This window comes from Rhincodon typus, chromosome 3 (assembly GCF_021869965.1).
Source record: "Rhincodon typus isolate 14 chromosome 3, sRhiTyp1.1, whole genome shotgun sequence".
In the NCBI taxonomy this organism is placed as follows: domain Eukaryota; kingdom Metazoa; phylum Chordata; class Chondrichthyes; order Orectolobiformes; family Rhincodontidae; genus Rhincodon; species Rhincodon typus.
This window is the reverse complement of record NC_063334.1, coordinates 73,267,861-73,289,921: the sequence shown is the minus strand read 5'-3', so window position 1 is coordinate 73,289,921 and position 22,061 is coordinate 73,267,861. Positions and strand designations below refer to the sequence as shown.

At 40.5% G+C, this 22,061-nt stretch overlaps 1 protein-coding gene across 2 annotated transcripts in view; it reads right to left on the bottom strand.

Annotated features, from left to right (window-relative positions):
• epb41l4a (erythrocyte membrane protein band 4.1 like 4A) overlaps positions 1-4,121 on the bottom strand; it is a 242,889-nt gene extending 238,768 nt beyond the window's left edge. For both annotated transcript variants that reach the window (XM_048595332.1, XM_048595333.1), the window contains exons 1-2: positions 4,013-4,121; positions 2,548-2,967 (exon numbers count right to left, since the gene is read on the bottom strand). In XM_048595332.1, the coding sequence (XP_048451289.1) occupies positions 2,548-2,646 (99 nt within the window). In that variant the 5' untranslated portion in view covers positions 2,647-2,967; positions 4,013-4,121. The remainder of the gene's footprint in view (positions 1-2,547; positions 2,968-4,012) is intronic.
• Between the last annotated feature and the right edge of the window lie 17,940 nt (positions 4,122-22,061).

Below are 22,061 nucleotides of genomic sequence, written 5' to 3'. Positions count from 1 at the left end.
CAACAGAGGTTCACTCAACCAATCTTGGGATGGTGGGCTTGTATTATGAGGACAGAGACAGGCTGGGTTTGTATTCTCTATAGTATCAAAAAATGTGGGTTGATCTTATTGAAATGTACAAAACTCTTACAAGGTATTACAGGGTGGATGTGGAATAAGATGTTACCCCTAGCTGGTGAGTCCAAAACCAGGGAATATAATCTCAGGATCAGGGATAGGCCATCTAAAGACAAACAAGGATGAATTTCTTCACTCAAAGGGTGGTGAATCTTTGGAATTCTCTCCCCTAGAAGTCGGTGGAGATGTGGAAGCTCAATCATTAAGCAGGTCGACACAATAGGTTTCTGGAGACTAATGACATCAAGAGATGTGGAGACAGTGTCGGAAAGGGGTATTGAGGTAGATGATCAGCCATGTTCTAATTAAATAGCAGAACAGGTTCAAAAGACTGAATAGCCTGTTCCTGTTCCAACGTCCTGGAATAACATTCTATACAACTTAGAACAATCACCATATCTCAGTGCTACAGAACGGTAACAGAGAAAGCAAACCAAATAGTGAACACAGTTATCAACTGCACCAGATTATTGTAGAATCGCTCTGCCTTGAATGCTAATATTTGAGATTGTACACTCCTTTGACACAGTGGAAAAATTCTCTGTTGAATACCTAACCACTTTCTTTTGACTGGTAATAAACTATGCTTTCAGATCTTAATATCAAGTGAGAATGATAAAATGCACATTGACAAAGAAGTATATTAAAAATATATATATCAAAGACCCAAGTAATTACAAGTCACCAATATATTTCAGTACACTTTCAATGTTTACGTAGAGCTCTACATACATTTTCTTTTCTCACCCCTCCCCCCATTCTCTCCTTAAACTCTCTTAATTTTCTACTTTATACAATGACTGACCTAGTTAAAACCTGCCAGCAGATTCCATCTTTTTTTTTCAAAATCAGCATAGATATCAAATGAAATTCAAATGTAAAATTTACAGGGGAAAATTTCCATAATCTCAAGAATTTGTCTCTGTATAATGATGAATTTAAGTGTATCATAGAGCGGGGTAGGAATGCAGTCAGCTACATCATGAAGAAACACAATATTACAACATCTTTTCACCTTTACTTAACTAGAAATGTCCACTCATTAAATAAATGAAAACAAAAATATATATGGAAGGCCATGTACTTGAAATTTATGCTCCTGACATTTAGCCTCATTTTACAGAAATATAAGTCAAAGAATGGGGCATTAAAGTACCCAAATGGTATTCATCCTAAATTTCTAGATCAATCCTTATTTCTGGAAATTATGGGCACTGTAAGTTAGGTACCATATAGTAATCTACACACCATGTTTTTAAAATTTATGCTCTGATTGACCTCCCCTCTCTGGTACAAGTACATTTCACATTGTAATTCTGGCAAATATAATTTCTACTATACTTTTGTTACATGCTGATTATTTTACTCCAATGGGAGAAAATAAATTGCGTGCCAATATTGATTGAATGTTTTCTCCTTTTAAAATATTGCACTTGTAATTGTCCATGCTTACCCAAGTTGAAACAAATTAAGTCAATAAGCCAATGTTGCATTTCCTGGTACTATAACATTGTAAAAGAATTTTTAAACCACATCAAATAATTTCTAATCAACGCAATTCTCAAATGGTGCAATAATAATTGCAAATATTAGTAACTGGTACAAAATAACACCTTGTTTGAATAGTGTCCTGAGAGACTCCAGAAACGTTACACTAGCTGAAACGATAAAGTCTGTATTAACACTACTGGAGAGTGTGAAATCTAATGGCATTGGTATTGAACATTGTCATCACCATGGTTAAGTCTGTTACCATATTTATCTTCTGTTGCCTGGAGAAGACATGAGAGAGATCAACTAGCTTGATCATAGCTCAGACCAAATACTAGGTTATGCTCCAATAGTACTGTACTTTGATCATGTTAATATATCTGCATGAACTCCATTGCCAGAAGGATAGCTTTTTTTAAAAAATATGCATCAATGTTTTAACAGTAATTTGAAAGGTTACCCCACAATCAGTTCAATGCAAACACAGTACAAAAATATGGTAATCATCCAGCAGTTCTTGCTGCAATGTTGAAAGCATCAATTTAACTCATGGAGCTGTAATTGTTGTCATTCATTACACACTTTGGAAAGCAACACTAAGGAATGAAACATAAGTAAATTAATGCCCAGTATGGATTCTGGTCAAGGCCAGTTGGGAACAAAACCGTTTTGGACGTAAATTTTGTACCAAACAGTGAAATGTTTTACCTTGGATCCAGATCCCTAATGAATGAAAACAAGATAACATGACATTGGTTTAAATCTAAGTTCAGCAAATCTAGCATAGCGTCCTTAAATATTTACACCACTGTTACAAGGACAGTTAACCATCAGAAAAAGGAACATAGAAGGAAATAACAATAACATAAATCAAACTGTACGCATTCACATGGGAGTAAATCAGCAAATGCTTTGATGGCTGGGCTAGGATCAACTTACTTTGATTCCTTGTTGTTGGGTAGTTAGGGTGAGCTTGGTCTCGTCTAAAAGCAAAACTTCGCAATAGAATTCTTCCTGTGCAGCGCAGAAGCAACCCATCGCTGCATGTGAAACTGGGAGAAGGTTACGCCAGACGTGAAGTCATATAACAGCCCAGTTTCAACGAAAATCTGTCCAGCTTGAACTCCAGTTGGTCAAGTACAGGGGCTGATACAATTGCACAGTGCTAGTTATTCGCAGCGAGATAAATCAAAATGTACCAGCTGGTAATATGAATCCCCACCTCCTGAACCCATCTTTTCTCCCCTTCATGAAATCACCACTGAGATATACAATGAAAACTGTTATATCCTTGAAATAAAATGTAATTCGAAATATCCCGTTGATCAATTTCAGTGAGTTGGTTCTTGACGGCGAAATCTGGGAAAGGAACAATAGAGGCAGAATTTAAATAACACTACACGTGACATTTCGCACTGTAGTATTATTAAGCTTTCGTAAATATTATTAAATTCAAAATAAATACTCATCTCCGTAATTAGTTTGAAATACTGTACGGTGTTGATCATTGTGGAAAAGTGAACAGTTACTTAAATCCATAACTCTACTTTCATGGAAATGAAACGTATGCTCAAATGAAAAAAAAAACAGCGAAATAAATTTGAGCTTTACTCACTAACAGTTAATGGGCTATTCGCTGGTTGTAACCTATTCTGGGACGGACATGGCATGCCTGGTAGGGATTAGGCGCTCTCCTCATAGAGCTGTTTCCAACCCAGGCGTCCACACATTGAGGATCTGTGATCTCTCAAACACTCAGTTGCATTCTTTAGGGCCTCATCTTTTACTTTCTTCAGCCGATATGCGGTATTACACAAGCCGCAAGGAGAGAAGCCGCTGATAACACTAGCCCTTGTGTATGAAGCCCGAAGCAGAGAACCTCCCGTTAGGGTGCAGGCAAAGACTGCTCCCACTGTCTGGATCAGACAGCTCCTCTCTGGCTCACACGACTCCTTTTCCTCTCTCCCGGTTTACAGCGTCTCTCTCTCTCTGGGTTATGTGTCACAGCTCCCTTTTCTCTCTCTGGATTACACAGCTCCCCTCTTTCTCAATGGAACGGTGTAGGGCACTCTTTTTCTCTATTACCCAGCTCCACTCTTTGTGGGTTACACAACTCTCTATTTTCCTGTCTTTATGATCAAAGCTTCTCTCACTCTGGGTTACACAGCTTCTCCGTCTCTCTCGCTCACTGAGTTAGTTTTTCTTCCTTTCTCTCGGTTACATAGGTCATCTTTCGGTTCCACAGCTCCTTTCTCCCCCCTCTGTGTTACAAAAGGTCCTGTCTCTCTCTCTCTCTCTATGCTTTTACAAAGGTTCTCTCTAGATTACACAGCTCCTCTCTCTCACTTTTCACATGTTAATAGAGATGATCTATTCCTTTCCTCTCTGGACCGATCCCGCTTACCCGAGCCTGTCTTCTCGCTATTCCCGTGTCTCTCCCGGTTACCAGGCCGTCTCTTCCTGTCCTCCCGACACCGGCTTTAGACTCCGGTGCTGCTCCGGTAACCGAGGAGACGCCGCCGCCCGTTCACCAGAGCGTGCGCGCTCCCGCCCCCCTTCTTGCAGCCTGGAACTTGTAGTCTCAGTTGGACAAAAGGTTTTCTAGCAGTCATCAATTATCAGTCCATTATTTTCTTACATTGAGTTTATAAGTAACCAAGGTGTTGCCCCCTCAATCCTTCGCTATTAATTCCGGGAAGGTTGCCTGTAGTTTGAAACTGTGGTCAAATTCTTTACATTTTCATTGATCCCATTCCCAGAAATCAGCAAATTCTGCTTGATCTGATTTCTTAACATGTCGAGTTTCCGACCTTCATACCTGCTCACTTTTAAAAAAGCAGCAAAATTATAACCAACAGCTCAGCATGTCTCATTATAAGCTACTGACATGGTCAAGATATATGGGTTTTGTAACATAACCTGCCAACTTAATTTATACCCAGTGTTGCTTCTCTCTAGTGGAGAAAATTAGACATAGGTGTGCTAACATTGGAAGGGCAGGGTCTAAATTTGCAAAACAAAAACAAAATTGTTGATGCTTTTCTACAGAGATTCCGGATATGTTGTACAGAACATGCTAACCTTTTACATTAAACTATTATTTAGCAATTGATAGATTAGGTTCACAATTTATATTAAAGAATTGGATGTGGGGACCAAATGTAAAATTTCCAGATGATACAAAACTGAGTGGAAATGTAAGTTTTCAAGAGGACTTGGATTGCCTGATACAAAGTAATAGGTTGAATTGTGGCAGATGAAATATCTTGTGCATAAGACTGTTAGTAAGTTTGCAGATGACACCAAAATTGGAGGTGTATTCAACAGTGAAGAAAGTTACATCAGAGTACAACCCGATCTTGATCAGATGGACCAATGGGCTGAGGAGTGGCAGATGGAGTTTAAGTTAGATAAATGTGAACTGTTGTGTTTTGGATAGGCAAATCAGGGCAAGACTTACAAACTGAATCTTTCCTGAACAAAGAGACCTTGGAGTGCAGGTTCATAGTTCCTTAAAAGTCCTGGGTAGACAGGATAGTGAAGAAGATGTTTGGTATGCTTGGTCAGTGCATTGAGTTAAGGAGTTGGGAGGTCATGCTGTGGCCGTACAGGATATTGGTTTGGCTACTCGTGGAATACTGCATGTAATTCTGGTCTCCCTGCTATAGGAAGGATGTTACGAAAAACAACAGGGTTCAGAAAAGATTTACAAGGGTGCTGCCAGAACTGGAGGGTTTGAGCTATAGGGAGAGGCTGTATAGGCTGGGGCTGTTTTCCTTGGAGCGTCAGAGGCTGAGGAGTGACCTTATAGAGGTTTATAAAATCATGAGAGGCATGGATAGGGTGAGCAGCCAAGTCTTTTCCCCGGGGTGGGGGAGGCCAAAACTGGAGGGCATAGGTTTAAGGTGAGAGGAGAAAGATATAAAAGGGACCTAAGGGGCAACTTTTTCATGCAGAGGGTAGTGCGTGTATGGAATGAGCTGCCAGACAAACTGGTGGAGGGTGGCACAATTACAACATTTAAAATGCATCTGGATGGGTATATGAATAGGAAGGGTTTATAGAGATATGGGCCAAATGCTGGCAAATGGGACTAGATTAATTGAGGATATCTGGTCAGCTTGCATGAGTTGGACTGAAGGGTCTGTTTCCATGCTGTACAGCTCTGTGACTTTATGACTCTAAGTTATTTACTTTGGTAGAAAAGGGTAGAAAGTGGGAATATTTTTAGATGATAAGTGACTTGTAAGTGCAGGTGTCCAAAGGAGACATTGATGTCCTTGTTCATGAGTCACTAAAAGGTGACATGCAAGTGCAACATGCAATTAGGAAGAAAATTGTAATTTGATTACAGGAGGAAAGACGTCTTGTTGCAATTCTATAGAGTCTTGGTGAGACGTGCCTGGATTATTGTGTATAGTTTGCCTGCTTATCTAAGGAAGGATATAGTTGCTTTAGTATGCATGAAACAGATGTTTAACAGACCAGTTGCTGCAAAGGCAGGATTGTTTTGTGAGGAAAGATTGAGGAAAATGGATCTGTCATTTCTAGAATTTTGAAGAATGAGAGGTGTTCTCATTGAAACTTATAAAATTCTTACATAGTGTGACATAATAAATGTTGACAAGATGGTCTCCTGACTGGTGCATCTAAAACCAGGGTGTCTAAGTTCAGGATAAGACATAAGCCATTTAAGAATGAGATTTTGTTTTATTTAATTCATTTTAATAATTAATGAAACATAAATTTAAACTCATGTGTCTAGACTATTAGTCTGGGACCCTGCATTACCAGTTCAGTGGTATTACTACCCTTTGAATATCACCACCCCACCCCCACCCCCAACAACTGTTGAATTACTTCTTACTGCACTCATTCTGACAAGTGAACAGTATTCCATCATTCTCTTGATTTGGCCCTTTAGATGGTGGAAAATGCTTTGGAAATCAGAAGGTGAGTTAACATTGCAGAACATCAGGCTCTGACTTACTTGTATACCTGCAGTATTTATGTGATTTGTCCTGTTGGATCTCTGGTCAACAGTGACCCCCCGCCAGGATATTGATAGCTGGAAATTTGATGATGGTAATAGCTTTGAATTTCAAGGAGAGGTGCTGTCTTCTTGAAGATATCGCATTGCCTAGAACTTGTGAGGCATGAAAGATGCTTGCCATTTATAACCTAAGCCTGGATATTCGAAATGGAACAGAACGGTCTGCAACATTGTGATTTGGCTGAAAAGATTGGCCTCCACCGACCACAACCATCTTACTTTGCACTAGGAATGGATTGTGTCAGGATAGTGTCTTCTTGTGATCTCCGTTAACTCAATTTTACTGGGGTTCCTTGGGGTCATACTCTGTTAAATTCTGTCTTGATGTTCAAGCATTCGCTCTCACTTCACCCTTGAAATTCAGCCCTTTTTGTATATTTGGACCAAGGCTATAATGAGGCTTGGGCCTAGATGGTTCTGGAGATTTAGAATTGGTGAGCAGGTTATTTGGTCATTAAGATTCGCTTGATAGCACACTCAACAACACCTTCTAACATTTTTCTAACATTGAAGATGGTGATTGCGTTTATATTTCCAGAATTTCCTTTATATTTTAATTCCTTATTTTTCTGTGCATCTATCCATCCTTTTACATAACTTCATGTGACAAGTCAGAACTTTTCACTCTTGATTTCTCCCTATTGTTCTTTTGTTTTGTCCAGTAAAACATACTAAGGTAAGTTTTATATCTGAAACACTAATCTTCCATCAATCTTTTTCTGTTTTTTTTATTTCAGCTTGAAATTTTCACTGGCATTCAGAACATCATGAACTGAAACAATCAAAACATTTCATATCAGTAAGGGCAATATTAAGAGAAATAAAAACCGACATTATAACAGCTCAAGTCATTGGAACAGCACTTCAGTTCAAATCACACAGCACAACATCTTTTTCCAATGATACGATTTAGTATGAAGTTCATTGCCTGTCACAGTACATTGTGACATCGATTTCTGATAAAAGCTTAGAAAAGAAACAGTTTACGTTTTGTAGGCACTTTCAAATTCTCAAGATATCTAAAATGCTTCACAGCTGATTAATTGCTTTGAAGTGTGGTCAATTATTTTGCACAGCAAGGCAAACTGCAATGAGATAAATGATTAATTAATCTATTTTAGAGATGCTGATTAAGGGGTAAATGTTGGTCAGTTCTCCAAAGAATTTCCTGCTCCTCTTGAAATCGTGTCCTGGAAACGTTTAAGTTGAATTGATTAGAGAGTCAGACCCTTCATTTAAGGTGCCATTCAATAAATGGCACTTCTGACAAATCAGTGTTCCATTAGTACCACATTGAAATGTCAACCTAGATTATATGCTTATATCCCTGGAGTGGGGCTTGACCTCATGACCTTCTGACTCACCATAAAACCATACTATCTTCCTGGGCAGTTTCACAAATTAGTATTTCTATTGTCCGTTGTAGTATGAGTTGGTTTGTATCTTGAGAACATGCCTAATGTCTGGATTCTGAGAACATGCCTAATGTCTGGATTCTGAGAACAGCGATAGAGCAACTTGTCATCTGAACCCATGACTATTATGTTGCTCCTGACTATATTAGCCATGATGGCAATCTTTGTGTTTCAATATACTACAGCACCAAGCAGCCTTTCTAATTTTCAGTTATGTTTAATTTGTTTGTGTGTCAGTGAATTGTTGCAAAGTTTGCTACAATAGCAAGCACATTAAGGGATATTTATTTATACTTTCTATTTAAGAACAAAAATACTGATGTCAATATACTTCTTTCCTCAAGAGACTCATTGTATTCAATCTTTTTCCCCACAATTATGCTTATTTTCCAATCTAGCCCTTAGGAAATTCCCATATTTACTCCTAATTTATTTCACTAAACATAGGAACTTCACTCACCTCCTTATTAAAAGTGCCATTGGTTAAAATGTTGACTTTATGCTCTGACACACATGATCAGGAATTGACATTAGTTTATTTTTCTGGATGTATGCATTCCCCTTAGGAGGCATCTGAAATGAAAATACAGGACAGTCAGATACAGAACACTATCTTGCTGATAAAATATAATGTTAATACCTTCATACCAAAGTGAGCTAAACTTAACATATCTGCTGAAAGATTAAATTATATTCTGTTCCAATTTTAGTTCAGTTTTCCAGCCTGATAACAGTGTTGCGGTTTATCCAGAACAGAACAGAGCAGGGAGTTAGACCAAGTGATTTATGTCTAACAGATTCAAATCACATTGGTTCACAGCTGGTTCACCACATCCATCAGTAAAAGGGAGATTCAATTCTAAACAGACAATTTAATTGTAGATCAGCTATAAATTCTGGCCAAATGCTAATTTGCAGCTGCAGTATGAAAAAGAAATCAGTGAATGCCATTCATCCATGTAAAAGTGTGACAGAAGCATCATTAACACAGTTAAGCCACACACAATGTATTTTCTCATGTGTCTTAAAAGTGTGGGAAATATTGTTCTGCATGAAGTGAGTGAGAAAAAAATTTGTGAAATATTTAGTAACGATAAAAAATTAGTAGAAAGTAGTCCCAATAAAATTCAATATTAGGCTCTTAGTACATCGTACTTCATGATTACATTGACCTTTTCATTTGAAGCCAGTATAACATCTGGTCCCCCTTGATCCTCCCCCAGTTACCATCATCCGAGCCAAGCATTTTTGTCCTGTTCTATGACATATCTTCTTGAATCTCCTGGTGGCCATGGCAAACATTTCAAAGGTTGGATTTTTCCTTGTAAATGCCCCTTGAACTTAGGCACAGAATTCAGTATGAAGCAGCAACCTTAGCAATCACACTGCATTGATTTGACCTGTCAAGCTAGAAGCTCTGTTTTTATGGCTCATGCATACTTCAGGTGCTTACTACAACAAAAAACGTAGCGATTGTCTTTTAAAAAATCTCCATTCAATGCACTGATTGCATCATTGACCACATTCAGTAACAAAACATTCCAGGGGTGAAACAATTGCTACAATGGACGAATTAATAACTTCAACATTCTGGCGCTATATCATGTGCCTGTTCAGAACTCAATATTGAGCAATTTAATCCTTTTTTAACAGACTTTTGTATAAAGGTTCATTTATGATCATTTTGAATATATTATGTAAATTCATATAAGGTTGATAATGCATTGCTTCTAATGGTGACATTGTAAGTCATTTTTCACTCATCATAATCAAATCAAATTCTGTTCAGAATTTACTCTTTGTAATTATATTGTTCAAAAACAAAAGATCAAAAACTTAAATGGATGGTTTATTTTATTAGTGATATTTGTAAATTGTCGCAAAACATCCACCCCATTGAAGTGCCTTTTAAATACTATGCATGTGTTCAGCACTTAGAGGTCACTGTTTAGTACTCAGTGCTTCCCCACAGGCTTATTGTTGTGCCTTGCTGCCTTTCAATCAAGATCAGCTAATGTACAAAATCATGAATTGAATCTGGCATTTTCTTGGCCTGTCTGTCTTGGGAGGGAGGGGCTTTGTCCTGTCATTCTATGTAGTTAACAATTCCCTGATACAAGAACATTGCAAACTCATTTTATAAATCATGTTGATTTCATGAATGTTCCAGAATGGTCCAGAACTAAATCAGAAATATTAAAGTAAGATGCCTTGTTGTCTCTGAAATTAAGGCAATTGGTTACACAGTCCAGGAAATTTTATGCTCAGTCTCTGGTCATTTGTTCAAAGCCAGGAAAATGATAAGAACGCTATGGTTGGTTTCAATGTCCTTAGATCAAGACAAAGAGAACACTCAGAATTCAGACTTACAATCATTAATCAGTGACTCCTGCTGGAAAAAGTGTGAATATGAAATGAGAATTTCTGTGCAATCTTTCCCGAATCACTTCTTTTCTGGGAGGGTTTATTGAGTCTTGTTGTTAAACAATTTAAAAGAAATTAGATTTGACTCAAAAAGCAGATAGATCAATGCAGAAAGTAGTGTTAAAAATATCACTTTAATTTATATCAGATGAATGGGATGTGGGCAATACTGTGGAGGCCTGCACTTATTTCTTACACAGCAGCTAAGGTCATTGATGAAGCAACTGAAAATGAGTGGGTCGAGGACACTGCCCTGATTGGTGTCCCACAACTCAACCATCTTTCTTCAGGTTACTGTTATAATTCCAGCTACTGTTAATACTGGACAAGTCAGATCTCAGACTGAAACCTAGCTTCGTAGATCAGTGTTTTATTTTGGATTTAAGAAAATGGTTTCTCACTGAAATATAAGCGCAAGTATTGCAGATTTGGTTTTGGCAATAAAATGGAAGTTTATATCACTGAAAAAATGAAGATGAAATATTTATTCATAACATAAATTTAGAAATTTTGAAAATTATGGTAAAATATATTAATCCCAAAACATTCCTTTACAGATTCCAAAGACACACCTATACAAAAGTATCCATTGTATAGCATTCAAACCAGAGAAGAATCCCTTTCTCTGACACCTTGATAAGTTAGGTGACTGTGACTTCAACTCCCAGTCTAGAAAATCTCACAGCCTTTTCCTGAAACGTTTATATACCTGAGTTTAAACATTCTCAACTCCTAATAACCTCTTAAGAGTTTTATTCTAACACTTCTAATCTGCAACTATTACTAAACTTTTACTCTAAGGTAATCTATTTTTATTCTCGTCTCCCTTTCTCATGAGCACTGCTTTAACACCTATTTTCATCCATAGACTTCTGCTGAACTACCTCAAACCAAAACTAAAACATAAACCCAGAGATAGTAGGAACTGCCTATGCTGGATTCTGAGATAACAAGGTGTGGAGCTGGAGGAACACAACTGGCTAGGCAGCATCAGAAGAGCAGAAAAACTAATGTTTCAGGTCTGGACCCTTCTTCAGAAAGGCCATTTCTGAAGAAGGGTTCAGACCCGAAATGTCAGCTTTCCTGCTCTTCTGATGCTGCCTGGCCAGTTGTGTTCCTCCAGCTCCAAACCTTGTTATCTAAAACATAAACCCTTTATTTTCAATCTATGGGTATTTTGCCTACGCTTAAAAGAAAAGCCATGTCCAGAAATTTCAAACAGAAAACCTGGTTTTATTGTAAACTCTCCTAATGTACTCAAAAATCTATTGGTTTTGCAACTTACTTCCCTCTCAAGTTGTTTTTTAAAAAATCATCATGGCTACAGAAATGCTGGCAGGTAAATCATCAAACCTTTGGGCACACAGGAAAAACCATTTGTCACTAATTCAAAATTCAAAATTCCAAACATAAAATAAGTTATATTAAAATATGGTGATTTTAACCAATGGTGAGTTTTCCCACAGATTTGTACTGTCTTGAATTTTATTAGAGCTCTGTGATGTCACACTCAGTCTGCTGTCTTGATATCAATGGTGGTCACTTTCATTACACATGGCAAGACAGCGTATGGTGTACTGCTATCGTGTACGCCAAGTTGGTGTAGTGGTTATGTCACTGGGCCGGTAACACAGATGCCTGGGCTAATGCCCTTTGAACATGGATCCAGATGCCATCAATAGATGTGTTATTTTACAAAGGCCTAAGCTTTTGTCTGGCTTCTGCCATAAACTCTATCTCCTTGTCATTGATAGCAATTACATTCTTAACAATGGTCTCAGGTTGAACTAGATTATTTGAGACTTTGATATCTCATTTGACTCTTTGCTGAACTTCTAATCCCACAGCCTCTCCATCACAAACATCTCCTATACCTGCTTCCATTTTTATAACATTGTTCTTCAGGATTCTTTACCTGGTTGCAACTTCTGCCCTCAGCAGTTCTATTCTGCACTGAAATTCCTGTGGCTTCTCTCCCAATTCTGTCTGTACTGTTCAAGTTGCATTATCTAGCCAGTAAGTTCCATGTCCTATAACTTCGATCCCATTTCTGTTCAAGTGTTGTCCATTCACTTTTCCTCCATGACCTCCATGTTAAAAGATATTGTCAATGCTTCCATCGCTTCAGACACCAGATAGCTCCCTTGCAAAATTTCTGTTATCCCCCTTCCATAAAAGAAAACCCAAAATGTCCTGTCGAGAATCTTTCTTTCTTTTTCTAAGACCTCAAACTCACCATTATCTCCCAAGTCAATGTTTAGCTTTCATTGAAAGCCTTTATTTTAATGCATTGTTTAGTTTCTAGTCTTGTTCTCACCACATGTGATCAAGACAATTCAAACTAAAACATTGCAAATGTTATTGCAGTGCACTAACCCCTGAATGCCCTGGTCGACCCATTGTCTCCGCCTGCTCCTGCCCCACCAAACTGATCTCCAACTATCTAGACTCCATTTCTCCTCCTTGGTCCAGGAACTCCCTACCTATGTCCGTGACACCACCCACGCCCTCCACCTCCTCCAGAACTTCAAATTCCCCGGTCCCCAACACCTCATCTTTACCATGGACGTCCAGTCCCTCTACACTTGCATTCCCCATGCAGATGGCCTTAAGGCCCTCCGCTTCTTCCTGTCCCGCAGGCCCAACCAGTCCCCCTCCACTGATACCCTCATCCGCTTAGCTGAACTCGTCCTCACACTCAACAACTTCTCTTTCAATTCCTCCCACTTCCTACAGACAAAGGGGGTAGCCATGGGTACCCGCATGGGCCCAAGCTACGCCTGCCTCTTTGTAGGTTACGTGGAACAATCCCTCTTCCGTACCTACACCGGCCCTAAACCCCACCTCTTCCTCTGTTACATTGATGACTGTATCGGCGCCGCCTCGTGCTCCCACGAGGAGCTCGAACAGTTCATACACTTCACTAACACCTTCCACCCCAACCTTAAGTTTACCTGGACCATCTCTAACACCTCTCTCCCCTTCCTGGACCTCTCTGTCTCCATATCGGGCAACCACCTAGAAACCGATATTCATTTCAAGCCCACCGACTCCCACAGCTACCTAGAATACTCCTCCTCCCACCCACCTTCCTGCAAAAATCCTATCCCCTATTCCCAATTCCTTCGCCTCCGCCGCATCTGCTCCCAGGATGAGGCATTCCACTCCCGTACATCTCAGTTGTCCTCGTTTTTCAAGGACCGTAACTTCCCCTCCTCGGTGGTCGAGAACGCCCTCAACCGTGTCTCCCACATCTCCCGCACCTCATCCCTCACACCCCGTCCACGCAATAAGAACCAAAAAAGAATCCCCCTCGTCCTCACGTACCACCCCACCAACCTCCGGGTCCAACGCATCATCCTCCGACACTTCCGCCATCTGCAATCCGACCCCACCACCAAAGACATCTTTCCCTCCCCACCCTTATCTGCTTTCCGGAGGGACCACTCTCTCCGTGACTCCCTTGTCCGCTCCACACTCCCCTCCAGCTCCACCACACCCGGCACTTTTCCCTGCAACCGCAGGAAGTGCTACACCTGACCCCATACCTCCTCCCTCACCCCCATCCCAGGCCCCAAGAAGACTTTCCACATCAAGCAGATGTTCACCTGCACATCTGCCAATGTGGTATACTGCATCCGCTGTACCCGGTGTGGCTTCCTCTACATCGGGGAAACCAAGCGGAGGCTCGGGGACCGCTTTGCAGAGCACCTACGCTCGGTTCGCAATAAACAACTGCACCTCCCAGTCGCGAACCATTTCAACTCCCCCTCCCATTCCTCAGACGACATGTCCATCCTGGGCCTCCTGCAGTGCCACAATGATGCCACCCGAAGGTTGCAGGAACAGCAACTCATATTCCGCTTGGGAACCCTGCAGCCCAATCGTATCAATGTGGATTTCACAAGTTTCAAAATCTCCCCTCCCCCTACAGCATCCTAAAACCAGTCCAGCTCGTCCCTGCCTCCCTAACCTGTTCTTCCTCCCACCTATCCCCTCCTCCCACCTCAAGCCGCACCTCCATCTCCTACCGACCAACCTCATCCCGCCCCCTTGACCTGTCCATCCTCCCTGGACTGACCTATCCCCTTCCTAACTCCCTACCTACACTCACCTTTACTGGCTCCATCCCCGCCTCTTTGACCTGTTTGTTTCCTCTCCACCTATCCTCTCCTCTATCCCTCTTCTATCCGCCTCCCACTCTCTCCCTATTTATTTCGGAACCCCCTTCCCCTCCCCATTTTCTGATGAAGGGTCTAGGCCCAAAACGTCAGCCTCTCTGCTCCTATGATGCTGCTTGGCCTGCTGTGTTCATCCAGCCCTGCACCTTGTTGTCTCACTAACCCATGGGATTGCATTGCATGGTCACATTCCCATTTTCCTGTACAAAATTGAAAAACGTCCAGAAAAATTTCTCTTCAAATTCCCAACCCAACATCTCCACAGAAATCCAAGGATCAATCCATGATCCCTCCATTCCCTCATTTATATGCTGCTTCTGGGTAACATCATCTGAAAACATGAAGGGTCATGCAAACACAAAACTCTATTTTTTTGCTACCTGAGTCAACACCTTGATAGCCTCTTTATTAATTATCTACTTGTATAAGATCAAGTTATGAGAAGGCTCAATTTCCTACAGTCCTCCACAAGAAAGATTAAAGCCACTATGTTCTGACTCCATCTCAATTTTTCTCTACAATGTTTATTTATTTATTATCATTCATTAGATATGGGCATCACTGGCCAGGGTAGCATTTATTTTGCATTCCTAATTCTCCTTGAGAAGACTGTGGTGAACGACTGCAGTCACTTAGGGACATCCACAGCGCTATAAGGAAGGGAGTCTCAGGGCTGTGACCCAGTAACACTGAAGGAATGGTGATATAGTTCCAAGGAAGCGTGGTATATGGCTTGGAGGGAAGTTTGCAGGGATTGGCGTTCCTATGCATCTGTTGTGTTTACCTTCTACATGGTAGAAGAGACAGACTTTCAAGGTGCTTTTGAAGGAGCCTTGGTGAGTTATGACAATGCATCTTGTAGATTGTACACAATGCTGTGCCTGCCACTGTCATCAGTGGGGAGGCCAGTGAATTGTGAAGTCGGTAAACATGTTGCCAACCATGAGGACTGCTTAGTCAAGCTTCTTGGATGTTGTAGGAATTGCATTCATCCAGACAAGTGGAGTATTCCATCACACTCCTGACCTGTGTCTTGTAGATAGTGGATAGATACAGGAGAGACAGGAGGTGAGTTACTCACTTCAGAATTTCTAACCTGTGACCTGCTCTTGTAGTCATAGTATTTATATGTTTGGTCCTGTTCAGTTTCTGGTCAATGGTAACCCCAGGATGATGATAATGGGGGAATTCAGCAATGGTACCGATATTAAATGTCAAGGGATAATGGTTATAGTCTCCCTTTTTGGAAATGGTCACTGCTTGACACTTACATGGTGCAAAAGTTACTTAGTAGCCTAAGTCTGGACATTGTCTAGATCCTTCTACTTAAGGACATGGACCACTTCAATGTCTGAGGAGTTGCAAATTGTGCTGGACGGTGTCCAATCATCAGCAAACATTCCCACTTCTGACTTTAGCAGCTGAAGACAGTTGAGCTTAGACACCAAAACCTCCTTCCTTTGTTCTCAGTTTGACTTCAACCAGCAGAGTTTTGGCCTGAATCCCATTGCCTCCAGTTTAATTAGGGCATCTTGTTGCCATACATGATTGAATGCACCTTGATGTCAAGGGTGGTCACTCTCATACCACCCTCTGTCCATGTTTGGGCCACAGCTGTAATGTAATTCACTTCATGGAAATGTGCAGAAAGTTTAAATTTGGAGGAGATCCAGAATTACATAGCTCCACTAATTTCCACTCTGTTACAGCAAGTTTGCTCAAAATTATGAATTTTAATAGAAATGAAAGTCAACCCTACAATCTTTGAAGTGTACAACATTAAAGATTGGAATTAGCTGGGGAGAGGCTGAAAGAAAGTAGACTCAATATTTAACATGCCTAATCACTGCAGAGCTATAATTCAGAGAACAAACTGAATCCTGGTATTTCGATTGCTAAACCACAGAATGCAAACACGAAGTCATAAAACACTGAAACTCCACCACTGATTAGGCTGCACCTTGAATATTTTAACTAGGTCCTTTAACCCAGGCACAAAGAAATCATCCAAGGACAGCTCAGTGTCACAGTAGTTAGCACTGCTGCTTCACAGCGTCAGGGACCCAGGTATGATCCTAACCTTGGGTGATTGTCTGTGTGGAGTTTGCATGATTTCCCTGTGTTTCTGTGGGCTTCCGCTGGATGCTCAGGTTTCTTCTCATAGTCCAAAGATGTGCAGGTTAGATGGATTGGCCATGCTAATTTTCCCCATAGTGTCCAGGGATGTGTAGGTTAGGTGGGTTAGCCATGGTAAATGCGGGGTAGGGTGGAGACTGGGTGCGGGTGAGACGCTTTTCAGAGGGTCAGTGCAGACTCGGTGGGCTGAATGGCCTCTATGATACTAAGACCAGAAGTGGTTCGAGAAGAGTCATGAAGTTTATCCCCTCCATGCTTTGATCACCTTGGCCCTGAATTTCCCTCCTTCCCCCACTGGTCACTTCTTCCTCAACTGCATATGCTGCAGGTGGCACATAACATAGGCTCCATTTTCCACTAATTTTCCACTGATTCGAGAGCAGAATTCTTGTTGGGTTGTATGAGCTATTCTGCAGCACGTTTTCACCAAATGATAACTGAAGCCTATTTTGTATTCCGCTGGTTCAATCCTCTCTGGAACTCCTCACAGCTTTGGTTCAAACATAAAGATTAGAGCTATATTTATCAGCTGAGGTCCAACACAGAAGCTTAACACTATGCAGTAAAGAGCATCCCACTTGATTAGCAACTCACCCATCACCTTAAACATTCACACTCTTTAGTTAGAAAGTAAAATTAGGGAGCATGAGATTTTTATTTGGGGGGAGTGTCAGTTAACGCCTGACAGTTAGTTTGTAAAGCTGCCAAAAGCACAGGTTCAATTCCTGCACCAGCTGAGGTGACAATGAAGGTCCCCTCTTCTCAGCTCTCCCCTTGATTGAGGTGTGGTGACCCCAGACTAAAGCACCTCCAGGCATATCTCTAATAACAGAGAAACTCCATGGTTTATTAGGACCATGGCAAGTTTAATATACTGATATGCTAGTATAGATTGAGAATCTGTCAACAGACAGAAACTAGCTGATTAATAAACATACTATTCTCAGGAAAGCAGGCTGTTATTAGTGGATTACCACAAGGATCAACATTAGTCCCATGATCTGCATAAATAATTTAGTTTGGGGACCAATTATAATACTTCCAAATTAACTGATGACATAAAACTTGGTGGGAATGTAAATTCTGAGGAGGATGCAAGGAGCCTTCAAAAGAATTTGGGCAGGCTGAGTAAATGGGATAGAATATTGCAGAAGGAATACGATGTGAATAATTACAATGTGAAGTTATTCACTTCAGTGGGAAAGAAACAAAGACAGAATTCTTCTCAATGATGGTAGATTGGGGAATGCAGACATTCAAAGGGACATGGTTGTCCTTGCTCATGAATCATTAAAAGCTAACGTGCGGGTGCAACAAGCAATTAGGAAGGTAAGTGGTATGTTGGCATCCATTATAAAAGGATTGAGTGCAGAAGAAAAATGTCTTCATGCAATTGTATAAAGCCTTGGTGAGACTGCATCTGGAGTATTGTGTACATTTTTAGTTTCCTTAGTCATTGGAGGAGGGCAACAGAGGTTCACTAGACTATTCCCTGGGATGGCAGAATTTATTTTATTTAATTTATGAGGAAAGATCGAGGACACTGGGTCTGTATTTTCTACTGTTTAGGCAAATGAGGCGTCTTCTCTTTGAAATATACAAAATTCTCATAGAGAATTTAACAGAATAAATATTGACAAGTTGTTCTCCCCTGGCTGGTGAGTCTAAAACATGGGAGCATAATCTCAGGATAAGGGGTAGGCCAATACTTAGGTACTGAGAAATGTCTTCTCTCAGAAAATGATGAACACTCTACTCTAGAGGTCTACGGAACCTGAGTCATTGGCAGCATGTGTAAGGCAGATATCAAGGCATTTTCTGGAGACAAATGACATGAACTGATGTGGAGATGGTTTGGAAAAGTGGCATTGAGGCAGATGATCAGCCAATTGAATCGTGTAACAGGTTCATTGCCTGAACGGCCTACAGAATTAAATGGTCGTTTTAATTTAGAAATTATTCCAGTGGAGAATAAGCAGCGCTGTGACAACAGCTATCAATGCAACATGAAAATAATTTCCTTACTGGTGAGTTTATCCAAGATTCACACATTGGACAGACGGCTCAATAAGGAAAAAGAAATAAAGAGAATGGGGAATGCAGGAAAAGGCTTTTCTGGAGAATGACATTCATTTCTATCTCTCAGATCCATAATTAGAAAACCTTAAGGTGCATTTCTCTTCCTTGCTGAGATTACATTTGTTCTGTTTATGTCCATACTATTACATTACAGAGTGCTATATTAAACATCAAATTTAAAGCAGGATTTTTGTTCCTTCATTATAAATTTTGCCATATTTTGGTTGAAGTTTGGAGAAAAGTTTGAAAGTATTACAGATCACCTTCTTTAGGTCTTAAGTATTCTGATCTTAAGGTCCTTTTACAGGAAAAGAAATGGAAACAAACAATGAGTCACCCAATTTAATCACATTGCACAGCTTGCAGAAATTGGTTTGAGAACAATTTTGACTAAGGGATGGAAGTGACTTGACCTTGTCATTCTTTCTGACAAATAAATGGCAGTGGTGGGAAAGAGATCTTAAACAATGGGGAACTACATGAAAATAAACAGTGACTGTAGATGCATCCCAAAAACATTTTAGATAAAAATCAATTCACAGCTCCAGTCAATTATAGCAAAAGGAAGTAGAGAAGGTACCATACAGTATGTTAAAAAAATAGACTTTGTTTTACATAGTATTGAAACACAGAAGCAGACGTTGATACCCATCATGCTGAAGTTTTGGGACCAAAATTCAAACTTGTTGAATAGCCAAGGTCTTTTTCCCAGGATAGGAGAGTCCAAAGCAAGAGGGCATATGTTTAAACTGAGAGGGGAAAGAATTAAAAGTGACCTGAGGGGCAACTTTTTCATGCAGAGGATGATGCGTGTATGGAATGAGATGCCAGAGGAGGTAGTGCGTGTGGGTACAATTATAACATTTAAAAGGCATCTGGATGGGTACATGCTTAGGAAGGGTTTAGAGGGATGTAGGCCAAATGCTGGCAAATGGGACTGGATCAGTTTAGGATATCTGGTTGGCATGGACGAGCTGGACCAAACGGTCTGTTTCCATGTTCTATGACTCGATGATTCTGACCAGTTTCTGGACTTCTGTGGCTGAAGCTTCCCCTGCAAATGCAGCAAGCAATTGGGTAGGGAGAAAGTGTACATTTATACAATTGTATAAAGCCTTGGTGAGGCTGAATTCTGAGGAAGGGTCACTGGACCCGAAACGTTAACTCTGATTTTTTCTTCACAGATGCTGCCGGATCTGCTGAGCTTTTCCAGTAACTTTGTTTTTGTTGTTGTGCTTAGTGAGACTGTACCTGGAATATTGTGTACAGTCTGAGCTCTTTATTTAAGGAAGGATATACCTGCCATAGGAGGAAGCAGCTGAAGTTCACTTGACTAATCCCTTGGATGGCAGGATTGTTTTATCAGAAAAGATTGAGGAGACTGGGTCTGTATTATCTATAATTTCAAAGAATGAGATGTGATCTCTTTGAAACTTACAAAATTCTTACGAGGAATAACATGGTGGATGTAGAAAGGATGTTTTGCCTCATTGGAGAGTCTAAAACCAGGGGACATAATCTCTGGACAAAGGGTAGACAATTTTAACAAAGACAGGGCCCAGCTAATGAAGCTTCACTTCTCCTATCAACATTGCCTTAACAGTGTGGTCATGACCATTGTAAACCATCCGAGATGCCTTCGGTAGATTCACTGCCACCAGCCCTTCTTATGGTTATCAATCTAGTTACTGATACCTAGTGGGGAAGATGTCCACATGAATTCTTCAGCAGAAGCTAGGTTCAATTTTGATAAGCAGCACACATTTATTAAATAGTTTTAATAGCTGTTTACATTAAATTTGAGCTACGTTATGACCTTCTGTGAGACATTAGGCACAATTTAGGAGTAATTACGCATTGTTGTTACTACATGAACTCAGCACTTGAATAACAACTTAAAGCAAGGCTAACTCAACATTAACTCTGATTTTTTCTTCACAGGTGCTGTCAGATCTACTGAACTTTTCCAGCAACTTCTGTTTTTGAACCTAAAGCAAGAGTTGGGAATTTTTTTCCAGTCAGTGACGTTTGGACAAAATTGAGGGATACACACAAAAAAAATGTTAACATAGTTTCCATGAGAGAAAACTGAAATGTTCAACTCACCCACCATTTTAATGTAACAGCTGAGGTTGCTTAGCCTTAGTGAACCCTCCTACAACTTCTGGCAATGAAGATGGTGCTATTTGTTTTATTTGTTAATCTGAAAATTAGATGGCACCGTGGCAGGGAAGGTTCTGAAAAGAACTGCTCGCAGCACTACCCTTTGATTCCTGTCACACAGTCAATTCTATATGCACGTTGCTGCAATTCCCTTTATTCTATGAGCTATTATAATACCCACTCCATTGTTCAACATTGTATCACACAATTTTTGAATGTTCATGTAAATTACATCAATAGCATTGCCCTCAACAGTCCTTTCTGTTAAATCTTAATTTTTTTGGCTAAGTTCAAGTTGCGTCATGTCTTATGAAATATTTTTCATAGCAAGGTCTTATGAGTTTTCTTGCCGTATCTGACCAATTTTGCCTTATTAATTACCCATCGTACTCCAATGGCGTCTCTCATGTATGATTTCCACTCCATCTTATGATATCCCATTCCTGGAAAATCTCACCATTTGGTGGATATTCACCAAAAAACTGGCATCACTTGCTCCTGTGCCATTTTAAAAATGCCGCAGTGCACCCGGACAAACACTGGCATTCTGATGCTGCCCTGCTCATTGATGGACAGAATTGAACACGACAAAGAAGGTGAAGATTACACCACATTTCTCCAACACCAACCTTGAGGTCCTGGTGGATGGGGTAGTGCAATGGAGAGTCTTAAGGACTGGCAGAGGAGTCCATGCCATGAGACCCTGTCAGACTAATTTGATGTTGTCATCCAGGTTAGTGCCATCTTCAGGTGTAGAACAGTGACTTGCAATGTCCAAAGAAGGTCACTGATCTTCTCCGTTCTGCCAGGGTAAGTACCACACTCTGTAATCTCACACTCACTCTTTCTCTTATATTGTATCTATCTCCCACCAAGGTTCAATACCTGACCACCCTCACTGTTTCCTGCAAAACATCCTCTCATCCGCTCTTCCTCCTCAGCCTCCCACATCATTATCGCTGCATACCCTCTGCTCTGCCTCTTCAGTCCTTTAGAACACTT